The 16,033-nt window shown below is 46.8% G+C and overlaps 1 protein-coding gene across 1 annotated transcript in view; it reads right to left on the bottom strand.

Annotated features, from left to right (window-relative positions):
• The window catches only part of Clasp1 (cytoplasmic linker associated protein 1), a 230,916-nt gene that overhangs the window by 37,287 nt on the left and 177,596 nt on the right, over window positions 1-16,033 (bottom strand). The window contains exons 30-31 of the mRNA XM_052201268.1: window positions 6,924-7,067; window positions 6,032-6,138 (exon numbers count right to left, since the gene is read on the bottom strand). Coding sequence (XP_052057228.1) covers window positions 6,032-6,138; window positions 6,924-7,067 — 251 coding nt within the window. The remainder of the gene's footprint in view (window positions 1-6,031; window positions 6,139-6,923; window positions 7,068-16,033) is intronic.

Here is a 16,033-nt window from a genome sequence, read left to right as displayed (position 1 = left end):
GCTTCTGGAGAGGGATGTCCTCTGGCGGTCAGTCTCAATGACCGGAGGATGAGTGGAGAGAGGCCGTGTGCAGAAGGGCAAGCAGGGCAGTATGCTGGGGAAGTCAGTGCAGCAGGTCTACCCTGGGTGACATGGGTACCCCCAGAATGGTGACAAGCGCAGGTACCATTAGAAAGTGGATAAAATCTGTGCATCAGCTATCCCAGGAACCCACGGCGGTGGCTGCTTTTTGTTTTCGAGGTTTGCTTTTTAATTTTTTAAAATTTAACATTGGCCTGTGTGTGTATACGTGCACACACGTTAACACTCCACAGTGTCCATGTGGAGGTCAGAGGGCAACTCTGTGGAGCTGGTTTCACCTTCTACCTTCATGTGGGTTTCGGGGACTGAACTCAGGCTGTCAGGGTGGGAGCAAGTGTAGTCACCTCACAAGCACTCTGGCTTTCTTCCTGTTCTGAGACCTCTCCCTTTTTACACAGCTGGGTTCACACTCTTATGGAGCAGTGATGGCTGGCCTTCCTGAGCTCGGCCAGGCAACGGCAGGCAAGCTCGCAGCTTTGCATCTTTAGGACAGTATTCAAGAAACTGGAAAAGGTGTCTGAGGGAATATACAGAACATTCTTGGGATCACAAAACAATTATGTTTTAAAACCTGACAGAAGCCATGTCTGGTTTCTAGATGGGTAACACGGGTCACTAAGCCAGTGCCCAGCTCCCACCAGCAGTGGCTGCTTCCTAGGGACAAATAGCTCTCTGTCTGAAAGAAAGGCATCTTTCCTAAATAATGCATCTATCTCTTCGTCAGTCCTGGAGCACGCACAGGCTAGGTAGGAGCTCTGCCACCGAATGGGCCTCAGCCCCACCCAGGTGGGGCATTTTTAGGGAGACAGGACAATAACACAACCTATCCTGGGGTTTTGTTTTGTCAACCTGACTCGAGCTAGATATATCGGGGAAGAATAACCTCAGTTGGGAAAACGTTTCCATCACATTGTTTGTAGGGCATTTTCTTGATTAATGATTAAAGTGGGAGCCCGCCATCCCACTGTGGGTGGGGTCGTGTCCTGGGCAGCTGGTCCTGAGTGGTAGAGGAATCAGGCTGAGCAAGCCAGTAAGTAGCACTCTTGCTTCAGTTCCTGTCTTGAGTTCCTTCCTTGATTTTTCTGGAAGATGGACTACACACTATAAGCTGAAATAAAGCCTTTCTTCCTCAAACTGTTGTGGCCGTGTTGCTTCATCACAGCAGTAAAAAGCAAACTAAAATACACCTCTCAAGGCTTTCTGTCTGGTCGCTGTGAAATAGTATTTGTGCATTCACAGTAGGGACAGCGACTTGTGGAAAGCACAATCTCACCTCAGCCTTAGCTCTGCTGCTCCGGGGACTCACATTAAGGAAACTGTGTCCACCACTGCGTCTACCTGGACGTTATGATGGGTCCCGACTGCTATGCTAGGACGAACAGCCCATGAGAGTGAATGGTGACAGATCTGGTTGGGTGGTTAAAGTGTCACTGTCTCTTAGACAGAGCAGCAGCCCGGCTCCAGAGCCCGTTTCCTGCTCACACACAGCACCCAGGCTCCATTCCTGTGAGTCTACGTGCAGGCAGGAATCTCACCAGAGGAGCTCAGAGGCTTTCTAAAAGACCCAGGGCAATATTGGGAACGCAATAATATTGTGACATCTCGAACAAATTTAACAGGTAGCATGTTACCTGGGAGAGTGAGAGCGTCTGAGAGTCTTGTGGGAGGGAGCGGTGGGAATGGAGTTAGGCTGAGAAAAGGGAGGTGGGGGCTTCGACAGCCCGTCGGCACTCCAACCCCACAACCGACTGCAGTGATCAGAAGAGGAAAATCAGAGAGAGAAAACAGAGACAAAGGGGAGGGGAGGAGGAAGACGCCCCATCCGAGTTTCTTTAGAATTCCTCTTTCCTGACAAAGTCTTAGAAAATCAGTTGGAGCAAAATTTAATATTTTGTACGTGGAGGGAAAAAAAAGAACAGGCTCATTTTACAGTTTGCTCCTCAGTTAGGACTGTTTTTATTTTTTCTTCCCCAACCATAGGCTAAGCTGACAGACACCATTAATCAACTGCGGTTGGCTGGTGAGATGGCTCAGCAGTTAAGAACACTAGCTGCTCTTCCAGAGGTCCTGAGTGTAATTCTCAGCAACCACATGGTGGCTCAGGACCATCATCTATAAAGGGATCTGATGCCCTCTTCTGGCATGTAGGTGTACGTGCAGATTAAGTTCTAAATTAAAAAGAAAATACACAAATAAATTTGGCAGAGCACTCAGACAGAAATCAGACAGATCTCTCTGTGAGCTAGAGGCTAGCTTTGTCTACAGGGTGAGTTCCAGGACAGCCAAGGCTATGGAGAAACACTGTGTCTGGAAACAAAACAAAACAAAGCCAACCCAAAGTCAACTGGGAGCCCAAGGGTAGCCATGTATACTCCTGGAGAAGGCCTAATGTCTGCCTGGGCAGGACATACATCGGAAGCAATGGAAACTAAGGAGGCTAAGGTGGTACTTGAGTCATTTCAGAAAGGACCAGAGGTAGCGCTCTCAAGACTTAATTCAAGTGAGATAGTTGAGGTGCTCTAATATCACGCCATAGTGTGGGGACTCAGAGCTCAGAAGACAGTGCCCGGGAGGGTGGGTGGGTGGACAAGGCAGGGAGTCTCAGCTAGCCAGCTCAGAGGAGAAAATAAACTACAGACGTGAAGTGGCATTCCTCTGCTTCTGCATCACCACCCATAGGAAACTAAAATGCACCCGGGAACACAGCTATCTAAGTGCGTGTCCCAGTGTCGGGAACTGACCTGGGCTCACAGAGGCTCCGGGGAAGCCCTAGCTCTACCACAGGCCTGGAGAACACAGGGCAGAGTCCACAGCACACTGCCTGCAGCAGTAGTTTGCTTGTGTGTTTGTGTGGAGGTCAGACGACAACCTCGGGGGCTACCCGGGTGCCTTCTAGTTTTTATAGAGACAAGGCCTCCTCCGAGCAGCCAGGAACTTCACCCAGTAGGCCAGGCCAGGCAGGCCAGCTTGCATGCATGGTCTGGGGATCACTTTTTACCTCATACCTCATTACTGCTGGGAATAGAAGTGCCTAGCCTTTTGCATTTTTTAAAAACTTGGTTCTGAGGATCGAACTCAAGTCCTCATGCTTGGAAGGCAAGTGGTTTACCAATTGAGCCATCACCACCTTCAGTGCCACCAACACAGTTCTCACACCTGGTATCCCTAGGTGTTAGCATCCCTAAGGAGCTGCACAGAACCCATTTTGTAGGGAAAATACAGCGTGGAAATGAGAAGTCACTGTGGTACAGGATCTAAAGCCCCGTTTCAAGCCACACTCAGGCTGGGCGAGCAGAGAGGGAACAGGGGTAGTACCCAAGTGTGGGTCCACACGCAGGCTGGGCTTGCTATGAAGCCTTGCCATGGTCTACAGATGCTACTTCGCCCAGCCAGGAGAAGCACAGGAGCCGTCTGAAGGGCAGCTTTGCCAGCGCACCCAGAGGCGACCATGCAGTTTCATTCTGTTTTGGGACATGCTCATCGGGAACATGCGGCAGACTGCAGCAAGATCTTAGATACCCGCAACTACAACTCCTTCTCTACCACAAAACTGTAATGGGTAAAATGAGCTAAAATATAAGGATGTGCTAAATGATAATCCCCACCCAGACACTGTGCCACACTTGCGCATTAGCTGGGAATGGCTGGCAGCCACCCCTCTCTCACATGCCAATCAGTAATGACACAGTCTACAAAGCGTTAGCATGTAGACAGCTCTGAGACTACTGGGTTGAAGAAACGAGCTTTTTCATCAGGGAAATCTAAAGCCACCATCACATCAGAGCTATTACTACCTTTAAACAGTGATCAAATTACAGAACTTCTGGATTAAAAATCCAAGTTCATCTTGATGTAGAGAACTAAAACAAACAAACAAACAAAACAAAACAAAAAAAACCCCACAAATGGCTGGCCTTCTATTTTCCCTTTCAAAATAAAAGGTGAGAGTCAAGATCATGCCTCAAGGACATGTATGGCTTAGAAACATGGCAGAGGTAACGTTTATCACCCCTTGAGAACATGCAAGCTACTCAACTCTTGTGTTTAACCTGAAATTACATTAACTGAGTAATTCACTAAAGAGGACATGACCATGAGAAAATATATTCTGGCCACAGCCAGAACTTTCAATATTGAAAATAAATCTCTTCATTTCTTTCACCCGAGAGTTAAAAACAAAACAAAACAAAAACCTACAGTTAAGAATTAATGAACAAGCTAAACCGGGTGGTGGCAGTGCACGCCTTTAATCCCAGCACTCCCAGCACTCCCAGCACGTGGAAGGCAGAGGCAGGTGGATTTCTGAGTTCAAGGCAGCCTGGACTACAGAGTGAGTTCCAGGATAGCCAGGGCCACATCGAGAGACCCCGTCTGGGGGGGGTGGGGTGGGGGTGGGGATTATTGAACATTTTTAATGATTTGGAGACCTGCAAAGATTAATTTCTAGCCATTTTAAACCTAGTATGAAAGTAGTAAAATACTTAATTTGAGGTATTCTGTTTTCTTATTACCTAACAATTCGATAGCTGAAAGATATATGAACTGCACATTATGGAAGAACAGGCTTCCTAATTAAGAATACTAAACATTCATTTTCCATAAAGTCTTCACTGTCTGCACTGCACCCTGGTCACTCAACCATGCACCTCAGCAATCTTAGCACTCGGTCACGGGAGGGCAGGGCAGGGCGGGCGGGGCTCTCATCAGTGTCTAGCTGATTCTGACATCTGCAACCCTGACAACAGAATGAATCTGTCTGACAACATCAGACTTAATACTACAGATCCAGTATGGAGCTGATATTATAGATATTACTCGATAATACAGCACATACAAAGCAATCAAAGACAGCAAGGTGCTTTCCCCAAGTACAGATTTTCTTTGTTCCATGATACTGATAGCATAAGCAGCGTCTGAAGAGGACACCAGTGGGAAGAAAGGAATCCACACACAGTTCTATTTAAAAGCACTGGTGTGCTAGGCTTGGTAATTCCCAGCACTGGGGGTGGGGTGGAGACAGGGAGTGAAGGCATAGGATTTTGAGTTCAATGTTATCCTCTACTACATAGTTTGAGTCAGCCTGGACTAAATGAGACACTGTATCAAAATGAATACCAACTGTATCAAAATGAAAACACCAAAACAAAAGGTGAAAACAAGAATAAACATGGACATCTTTTCAGCTGATGGAGGCCTTTACCAGGAAAGAGTATATTTGGCATGTTTTCATAGCCCAAAGACCTTGACTACTCATAGATAAAACATAGCACTTGAGGTCCTTGCTGGTCTAGAATGTATTGTGGCTTCGTAGAGCCACCACACTGAGGTCTAACAAGCCTTGAGACACCTGTTCTGTGTAGTCACCCCACTGTTGGGCATGGCATATGACTGCCATCTCAGGAGCCTAGAGGCTGAGGCAAGATGTATATGGAAAGTTCCAGGCCAACCAGGACTACTTAGCAGACAGCTCAAAAACAAAAATAAAACTGACAAGTAAGAAGTTAGGCCCCAGGAGTCAGTACTCGCGGAACTCCATGACGCTCAGGCCCCAGCCCCTGTCTTTGCAGGGCAGCACCTGCTTTAAACAGGACATGGGCAGGTCTGCAGTGGAACCTGACTGGAAAACTACCCCAGGCTGGGTGCTGACTCTAAAGGGTCTATTGCTAGCTCAATAATGCCATTGTGGTTCTCTCTGTTTCAGAGGACATCATGTGACCCTCAGTGTTTAAATCTATGAGGTACTTGGCTCAGTGTTTAGAGCTAGCAGAACTACAGAGAACACGGAGCACAAACTATTCACTGTGGGGCAGGAGTTAACCACCAAAGACTGCAGTTACAAGTGGAAGGAGGAGGGACCACACCAGTCCTAGCCTCTGCTTTCCAACTTGTGTCTACACAGGCTGCAAAAGATGGGGCACTTTCATTTGTCACTTCTGTGGAATGAGCTTACCTTGGAGATAGTCCCCCATGGGAACAGTTGGTGGGTGAGGTCAGGGGGCTGGTTCTGCTGCTGGGGTGTCGGGAAGGGGTCCGGCCAATTGTATTGCTTGGAGATCCCTGGGGCAAAGGAGTGTAGGCACCATTATCCAAAGGTTTACTAGAAAGTCCAAGCACTTTGTCTCTTAACCCAAGTGCAAATGGGCGGAATCTGTCCACAAAGACAGCCCCGTCTCACCCAACCCTAAACTTCAATGGATAACTGCTCTGCAGGAATTCTTGGAGCTTAATGGCCACTGTCAGTTTATGGTGGCTAATACTACGCAATCTACAAAATCCAGAGACCAATCACTGGACAAGTTGTAAACATACTTTCAAGATTGGATTAATTAAGGTGGGAAGACCCACCCTGAATTCCAGCAGTGTCATGCCACGGGTTAGCCTGAGAGTGAGCGGCCGCTCCTCTAGGCTCCTCAGCTGTAGATGCAGTGTGACTGGCCGCCCCACACTCCTGCCACTGTCCTCCCTGTCACGATGACTGAGCCACACTGGAGATGTGTCATGGCACATCCTCTCTTCAGTTCCTCTAGTCAGTGCAATGGGAAAGGAACTAATAACAGTTCTGCTAAGTGATAATGATTAAGCTATTCTTCACCACAGGAATAAAATAACTAAGATTCAAACAATGAAGAATAAAACAACTTGGCAAATATTTGACTTGACAACCTTACCCACAGGAGCACCAAGCCCATTTACTTCTGGAGCATAAGCCAGGATCAGGAAAGACCCCAGCCTCACAGGCTCAAAGCTTGTTCAAGGAGGACAAGGAAGCTGGCTGTCCCTCAGCCTGGTGGCTGGTGAGGGTCACTTGGAGGTCATGACCAAACCATGAGCAGGGCACTCACCACACCGGTGTTACTGGCGTTCTTGAGGTGGTTATGCAGGAGTTTGGTGGCACCATCCTGGAATGTTTTTGGCAAGGCACCAAGTAACATGGTAAATTCAGGAGTGTTCAGTTCAAACAGAGAGATGAGCACAATCTGTGCTGCCTAGAAAGAGAAGGCATGGCTAAGTGAAGAGTGCGCACCACGCCACCACGGACTTCACAGCACCGCGTTGAAAGGCGAGCCTCAGGCACGACAGCCTGACTGTAATCTGGAATAGTCCTTGCTTCTGTTCTAATGCCCTGCCCTGGGATGACATATTTCCTTCTTCGTCTAGCAAGAGGAAGGAAGCTGGCAAATAGAATAATATTAATGATGTCACATTATATAATAATAAAAATATTAAATGCTTAAGATTGTTCTCACTCTAGTGAGAAGTGGACAAGCTAGCAGTGCACCCTGGGAAGAGGAAGTTTCCAGACAAACCACTGTTAGGTTTGTCTTGGGACATTCTACCACACTGCACTTGACTAAATTAGAAATTTTAAATACACATGAAAAATCTTTTCTTTTATGTCTAAGAAGCAGAACAAAGACTTAGGGGAAACAAACTGGATACGTCTTGAGACAGACAAAAAGCACATTCTGTTACCTTTGGGAAAGTATTTCATTAACTGAGTAATAACACCGGGACACTTGCAGTGATGGCGCCCAAGGGAAAGCAATCAAAAACAAGAGACTGGGACTTTCCCTCAGGCACTGTGCTCCTAAGGCTGTGACTTAGCCATAGGGAGTCTGAGCTTAAAAACCCAAAGACGCAGATTTAGTGAGGAGGCTGACTTAGAAAGGCTGAAGCTGGGTGTGGTGGCCCATGACTTTTATCTCTGCACTCCAGAGGCAGAGACAAAAGCCAGTCTCCGAGTACCTGCAACCTGGTCTACACAGTGTGGTCCAGGCCAGCCAAGTGAGCAGAGAGAGAATCGTCTTAACAACAAAGAAAAAAAACTCAAATTAAGCTGAAAGATACTTCTGGTAAATTCCAATTGCCATTTCTGACTAATTTCTAAGAGTCAAGAGAAAAAAAGAGAATATTATGCAAAACTATTTCTAGTTTCTATTTCATTTTTATTTTAACTGAATATTATAACTCATCTTTTCAGAGACTATAATATTTAGGATTGCAGTAAAGTATTTGGAATATTTTCTATGATACAGGGTCAAATTAAAAACTAAGAATATTCTTTGTGGAATAAAAAAAGCATTCATTTAGAAAAACACCAGATACCATTTCCTCTCCTATAGTCACCTTCAATTACCAGACTTTTTATCAGCTTCTCTGCCCCGGCCCTAGGTGGCAGGCATGCTTGTAACCACACCCAGGGAACATCCTTACTGATGATGTACTATGATAAAACATACTTTCCTGATTTAAGCACCATACAAAACAATCTGTTTCAAACAAATGAAGGTACTGTTAGGTGATTTGTGTAACAAAACCAACTTCAAACATTGTGCAAATAAATCTGTACTGTTAAAAATTGTTCATGAGATGTTAGGGAAACTCCACACACATGCAGGGAAATCACACAGCGAGGAGAGGCAGGCAGGGGACAGGAGTTTCAGCATGGGAAAACACAAGTGTGCCGCCACGCCACTGCAGTAACGATGCAGAGACTTCACGTGTGCGCAGTGCTGTGCACTACCATGCCATACTACGAGGAGCTGTGGACGAACAAGGGCATGCTGGGCAAGTGTTCCACTTACTGCATTCTGGGACAGTCTATCGTCATCATGGAATGTGCCACTGTCTTTAAGAGACCATATTTCCTCCCAGAATAATGCACATGTAACACCTCAAACTAACTTGACGTTTTTCATGATACTAATGAAAAATAGCATCTTTTAAGAGCAATAGGCTTGAAGCCCTTGACAATATACACATTCTTGGCCATTTAATAAGATTTACATTTATCTCAGGAAAGCACACAGTAAGACCTTTAAATTCTAACACATTGGGCTTTTTCAAATAATTCCAATGCTAAATTTAAAACACACATGTGTGAATTTAGTGAGTGTGTGAATGTGTGTATACGCATGCTGTGCGCATACATGTATGTGTACCTACAGAGGCCAGAAGAGGGTGTCAGATCCTGTGGGGCAGGAATTACAGGCAGTTGTGATCCACCTAATGTGGGTACTAAACTACAGTCTGCAACAGCAGTTAAGTGCTCTCAACTGCTGAGTTATTTCTCCAGCCCCTTTTACTTTAAGTGTGTGTGTGTGTGTGTGTGTGTGTGTGTCTGTGTGTGTGTGTATGTACATGAGCACATATATGCATATGCCTATAGAAGTCAGAAGAAGGCTTTTGTATCTCCTGGAGCTGAGGTATAGGCAATTGTGAGCTACCTGATATTGTCCTTAGAAACTGCTCTCTGGTCCTCTGCCAGCGCAGCAAGTGTGTGCGCTTACCTGTTGAGTCACTCACTCTCCAGTCCTCAAAAGTCAAACTTTGGCTTAAAGATGGTTACAAAATATAGTCTTTATCTGAGATCAAAACTTCAGAAATTAAAAACATAATATGAGAATATACTTTTAAAAAGATTTCAAATCAAACTTTGACAACAAGACTGCTATGGCCCTAAACCCTGTGATTTAGTGAGAACTGAAAATACTGGAATCCACACAAGTGAGAAAGTGAGATTCTATCTGCCGTTACTATCAAGATGATTACATTGGAGGATAATTCTATCCAGCACCTAGGAGACAGAAGCCAGAGGAGCTCTACAAATTCAAGACTAGCACCATCTAGAAACCAAGCAGTCAAGTTAGACAGCAATATTCCATCTCAAAAACTAACAAAAAGGTCACTTTCACATACTAAACCACTTAAAGAGCATTTGTGAAAACATGGGATATAATTCATGCTTACTAACTCGGAAAGTAGAAAGGGCACACAACATACTCACACTGCCCCTGCACTGCCTCTACTACAGCCAGACCGCTAAAGTAGCCCGGAAAATCTTCCAAGTATTCCTTCTCTCTTGTGTGAGCGTGCATGCTGTGTGTGTTCGTGCATGTGCAAGTGCCTGTATGTAGCATACATTTATGGAAACTAGAGGCCGACACTGTTTGTTCTCTCTCACCTAAATGAAGGCAGCCACTGATCTGGTTAGGCGGCTGGCCAGTGAGTTCTGGGGACCAGACCCGCTTGCCTCTGCTCCTCTGCCATTTCATGCGTGTCCTGCCATGCTTTTTCACACCGGGGCTGGGGATCTAAACTCAGGCCCTCACAATTACACAATCCCTTTGCCCACTGAAGCATCTCCACAGCCCCTTGCTAACTTTTTCTAGTGGACAATTTAGAAGTTGTTATGGCCTGGTAATTTCAGGGTCAAATGGAATCTGTGATTCTCATTTTTCTTTTTTAAAGATTCATATATTTTATTTCTATCAGTACACTGTAGCCATCGGACATACTAGAAAAGGGCATTGGATCTCATTACGGATGGTTGTGAGCACCATGTGGTTGCTGGAAACTGAACTCAAGATCTCTGACAGAGGTCTTAACCTCTGAGCTGTCTCTCCAGCCCGAGCGATCCTCATTTGTTCCTTTCCAGCAGAATTCAGGGGTAGGTAGAAGGTTCTTCAAAGCTTACTGTCTGCTGAGAACTCCTAGGACCATCATCTGCCGAGTGGCTGTACGCCTTACAAAAGAAAGGACTCCTTCCAAGCAGGCAGGACATAAATTAAACCTTGATATATATATATTTCAGAGTTGATACTACTCAATTGTAAAGAGTTCTGGTGTGGGAAAACGGGAGGACACAAAGTTTCTAATTTACTGAGAACTGTAAACTTGCTTTACAAACCCACTGAAAACAAGGTCCTTAGGAAAAAAACTGTGTGTGTGTGTATGTGTGTGCATGTGTGTGTGTATGTGTGTGCACGTGAAGGCCAGAAGACAAGCGGCAGGTTGTTTCTCGGGTGTTCCCACCTTGTTTTTTGGACAGCGTCGCTCAGTGGACAGGAGCCTGCAGAGCAGACTAGGCCTGCTGGCTCAGCATCCCCAGCGTCTTCTTGTCCCCACCTCCTCTGCATGGCAGCTGCACCCTGACCCAGGGGCGCTGGGCCCCAGCTCGGGTGAAGGTGTCTGCCTGAGTCCTGGATATTTATGATACTCCCCTGGCTATTCTATTTAATACGGTAGTGAGCTACACTTAGAAACCATTTACTGGGAAGGTGGTTAATCAGGACGCCAACATCAAGACAGGCACACAGAGTTGCATGCCATCATATTAATGGTAATTCTCAGTGGCCTCACAGGGGTGGCTGGGATGGACAATGTGAAGGTGACAGAGGGTGTGCTTGGGGTTAGTATATGGGCTCCATCTACCTGTTTACAACTTTCTTCCAAGTTTCCTTCTCCAGGCCCAGAGCAGGTGGGAACTGACCTACCAGGGACATCCTCCCCTGCTCGACTACGCTGCCGCTGGGACTGGTGAGCAGAAGAGGAGAGGGTGTGTTAGAGAGGAGAAGGTCAGCCGAGGCTTCTGCTGGCTCAGAGGGAAGCAAGCTTCCTCAAGGCTGAGGACACTGAGACCTCAGCACCCAGACCTTTGCTGGGTGTCTTAGTTAATCACAATCCTTCATGGAGGAGAAAGCTTGCTTCCTGTGATATGAAGGGCAATCAGAGGTCGAAGTGAGACATGAGAAACAGTCTTGGTTAAGTTCACAGTCAACTCTTAGTTTTAGATTAGGCTGTGCTGCCTACACACACACACACACACACACACACACTCACTCACTCTTTAAGTTTACATGCATGTGTGTATGTGTGTGGTGGGGTGCACATGTACTACAACATTACGTGGGGACCAGAAGACAATTTGGAAGTCATTTCTCCTCTTCTACCATGTGGATTTTGTGACCCAAACCCAGTTTGTCAGGATTGGCAGCAAGAGCCTTTACCCTCTGGGCCATCTTGCTCTTAAGTCATTTAGACATTCCCCCTCCAGAGCCCGTCTGCCTCCTTCTCTGCACGTGCCCACAGCCTTCCTGGGTTTCTTTGCCATGCCTTCATTGCTCACATTTCTCAAAACTTGTGGAAGCCAAGGAATCACCAAGTACTTGTGAGCTAGCACTGGCTAGCCCACTGAAAAGTGACACCAGCTTTGACATTTGACAGAGAGAATCACATAAAATAAGCAGACATACAGCATGTAGAATTGTTAAGGAGGAACACACAATTAAATCCTATGGCTGGACATAGAGGTTCACACCTAACCCAGCACTGAGAAACGAGGCAGGAGATCACACATTCCCAGCTAACGAGAGCTTCATGAAACCCTGTCTCAAAAAGCTAAGGGCTGGAGATACAGGAGTAGAGAGCCTTGCCAGCATTTCAAGGCCCTGGATCTGAGCTCCAGCATCACATATGCACACACTCACACACAAGACACAAACAAATTTAACGGGAAAAATTCTATTGCCTTTATTAGATGGCCTTTCAAGAGATAACATGACTCCCTAAGTGCTGGAAAGAGCTTGGTCCTCAACAGCAACGAATCCCAAACAACCCTTGGACAATAGCAAAAGAGTAAGAGGATCTTTTTCCTACTGTAATCAAGGCTGCCCTCGACTGCCCAGCTAAGCATTAGCCTCTCAAAGACAAGAAACTCTTGATTAAATGCCCTGCCCAGCTGCACGGCAGAAGCCAGAAGGCGGCCAGGCAAGCAGCTTGTTCCGAGGTAACAGTCTGTGTTACTTTCCACCAAACACAGTGCACTGGGAAAGCGCGGCTACCACTGACACCTGGCTGGCACACTAACAGAAGGAAAAGGTCAGTGTTGAAGTAGTCGGTACCTCTGGGAGGCTTCCACGGCCAGTCTGGTAGGCAATACCCTTTGAATGCTGTGAGTTGGCTTTTGGTTTTGAAAAAATACCTTAAATACTAAAACTCCCTTCTCTTTGTAGAGTGAAACATCTCTAAAAATGGAGCTAAGAATGAAACAAAGGAAATATTAAACATATTGGAAGTTAATGAGTCTGGACTCTCTTGCCTATATTAGGTTAAAATGCTTCCAAAGGGCTATGGGCGGGGTTCAGCTGATGAGCTGCTTGCCCAGCACACATGTGGCCCGGGGTTTGATTCCCAAAATAATGTAAGGCAGATGTGATCCCCAGAAGCACACAAGCTGCACGCAGTGGCACAGGCCTGCAGTCTCAGCACGTGGGAAGGCAAGGCTGGAGGACTAGAGGCTCAAGGACATGGGGACAGGGCAGGGTATTAAGAGTACATGGTCTTCTGGCAGAGGACCAAGCAGAGGCTGAAAACGGGAATTCCAGCTGCAGGGTGACAGCTTTTTCTGATCTCCCAGACATGCTCACGCCCACATGACAAACACCAGTTACAAATAATAACAGGGCCACTGAGCTGGCTCAGTGACCAGGAACACTCGCTCCTCTCACAGAGGACCAGCACTTGGTGCCCGGCACCCACACGGAGACTCACAGCCTCTAGAACTCCAGTTTTAGGGCACCAGGCACAAACATGCTACACAGACGTAAATGCAGGCAAAATACCCAAGCACATAAAAATTTTAAAATCTTTTTGTTAAAAAGTAGTTGAAGGGCATCCTCAGCCAGAGTGAACTCAGGACTAGGTTAAAATGGCGCCCCATTTCAACACATACAATAAAAAATAAATTTAAAAAAATGTCTAAAAGCGTTCATTCAAGGCGCCTTTTCCAGGCTGGGGGAGTGGTCACTCAGCACAAAGCTGGCCAGCAAGCACGGGCACTCGAGTGCAGAGTGCCAGCATCCATGTAGCAGCTCTTTACTGTTGTGTGTCTGTAACCCCAATACCAGGGAGCTGGGGCAGCAGAGCTCTGCCTAGACGTGCGGCTCACTGGCCGAGCAGTGAGCTGTAGAACACAGATGGCGCCTCATGCTACCCATCTTTTGTTTTGGTGCTATCCTCATTCAGAAGATGCTTCACATACACCTCGCATTCTGTGCAGGCCACGCCACTCACAACAGCAACCGTGTTCACAAATGCCAGTGGATGGCCGCCTAACAGGGCGGCACTGACATAAAGTGACTCCATGCCTGGGGAGTAGTAAGCTATTGTGGCCTAAAGGGCATCATTTCCAAAGACCACATACTGGAAAACTGTCTTAATGCGTCTACTTGATCTAACAGTGAGGCTTCCCCACGAAGCCTTGTGCCCACAGGGCCAAACACGTCGATGGTTAAAGACAGCGCAGTGTGTCTGGAAGGTACAGGCATACTACTTAAGTAGACAAACTGCATCACAATCTGCAGAGCAGTCAAAAGGAAGTTAATACTTTGTAAAAAGTCTAGGGCTGGGGATATAGTTCGTTTGGTAAAGAGTACTTACACACAAGTATGAGGACTTCCTATCAAGCCCCAGAACACACAGAAAAACCAGTGAGATGGGACCACTGAGATGGGCTCAGTGGGTAAAGGCTGGCATGAAGCCTGATGACTTGAATTTGGTGACCAGGACTCCCAGGGTGAAAAGAAGGAACTGACTCAGAAGCTGCGTACTGACCTGCACATGTGTGCTGGCCTGACCCCTTTCCTCAGGTAAGTAACATAACAACCACCATCCGTACGCATGGAGATACGTGATTTTTATCGTTTTGTCTTTGTATTTTGTTAAGATTTCTCTATTCACATGAGGGTATGTGTGAGAGTCCGCCGTGTTTGCCCACAGTAGGCAGCAGAAAAGGGTGCCAGATGGCCTGGGAGCTGGAGTGCTTATGGGCTGCCTAGCGTGCTGGTGGGAACACAACTCACTCCACTCTCAAACACTGAGCAGACTTCAGCCAGGCATTAGGAAGGCGGAAAGGGGAGGTTCCCTGGGACTCACAGGCCAGACAGCCTAGCCTACATGGAGATCTCCAGGCCAGTGAGAGACTGTCTCAAACCAGACAGAACCTGAGGGAACGACACCTGAGGTTGACCTCTGGCCCCACATAGACATAAATGTCTCTACTACAGAGCTAAAGAATTACCAGATAACAATGAAAAGTTTCTGCCAAGCCACGGAAGAGCTTTGCAAGTGCAATACAAGGCTGGCCCTAAGAACAGGCCAAGCTATACCCTCCAGCAAGTGAGACTTGGGAGGATGATGGATATGCCTCTCACCACTGTCACACGGAGGAAGGGATGCGCAGACATAAAGTCCTAGATGGTTAGCTTTGAGACAAAGGGAAAAGGAACCAGAGTGCGCCTGACCTGACCCAATTATGTAGGGCTACGAAGAGAGACTCAGAGGGAGAGAAATCCTCCTGGTGGGAAGTAGGCCATCAAGGGTGTGCTCAAGTGTGTGTTATTAGGACTTCATTTTCTCTCTGCTTCCTGCTGTTGTGTAAGCTCTTCCATATCTGCATCCTATCAGGAGGCGCTCAGCAGAAGTGATGGCGACAGCAGCATCATGCCCTGAGATCCCATCGCCTCTTTCATGAGCAGCGTGTTCATAAGCATCCAGTTGCTTGGCTTGGAAAATAGTTAACACAGCCTCATACCTGCTAGTCTAAGACTTCTGTTTACTTACATTTGGTGATCCTGTGAATTTGAAAATTACAACAGAAACATCTGTTTTTGATTTGTAAATCAAACAAAACCTTCGCGCCACCTACTACTGCATCTTCTAAATCCCAGAGGGGCTCATTGGTTACATTTGCCAATGGAATTTCTTCTGATAAATGCTTAGAGATGAATAAAAATAAGGACCTCAGATGGCAAAGGCCCTGGCCTTGGTGCCACAAGGGCGACTGTAGCACTTGTTCCATCCTGTTCAAGCGAGGCCCAGTCTCTCTCTTCGTGCTGCCTGCGGATCCAGATGTGGAACTCTTGGCTCCTCCTCAAACACACATCTGCCTGTGTGCCGCCATGCTTCCCGCCATGCTGACAATGAACTAAGCCTCTAAACTGCAAGCAGGCCCCAATTAAAAGCTTTCCTTTATAAGAGAAACCCTGGCTAAGACACTGTCCCTCAGGGAAATGTCTGAACTACTTCAGCCTGGAGGAGTGACAGCAGCTATAGTCTGCTCACGAGGACTTCCCAGGGAAGAATTACAGCCTCCTGGCATTGGTAGAGTACC

Source organism: Apodemus sylvaticus, chromosome 12, assembly GCF_947179515.1.
Source record: "Apodemus sylvaticus chromosome 12, mApoSyl1.1, whole genome shotgun sequence".
NCBI classification, from domain to species: domain Eukaryota; kingdom Metazoa; phylum Chordata; class Mammalia; order Rodentia; family Muridae; genus Apodemus; species Apodemus sylvaticus.
This window is presented reverse-complemented; position numbering and strand designations above follow the sequence as displayed.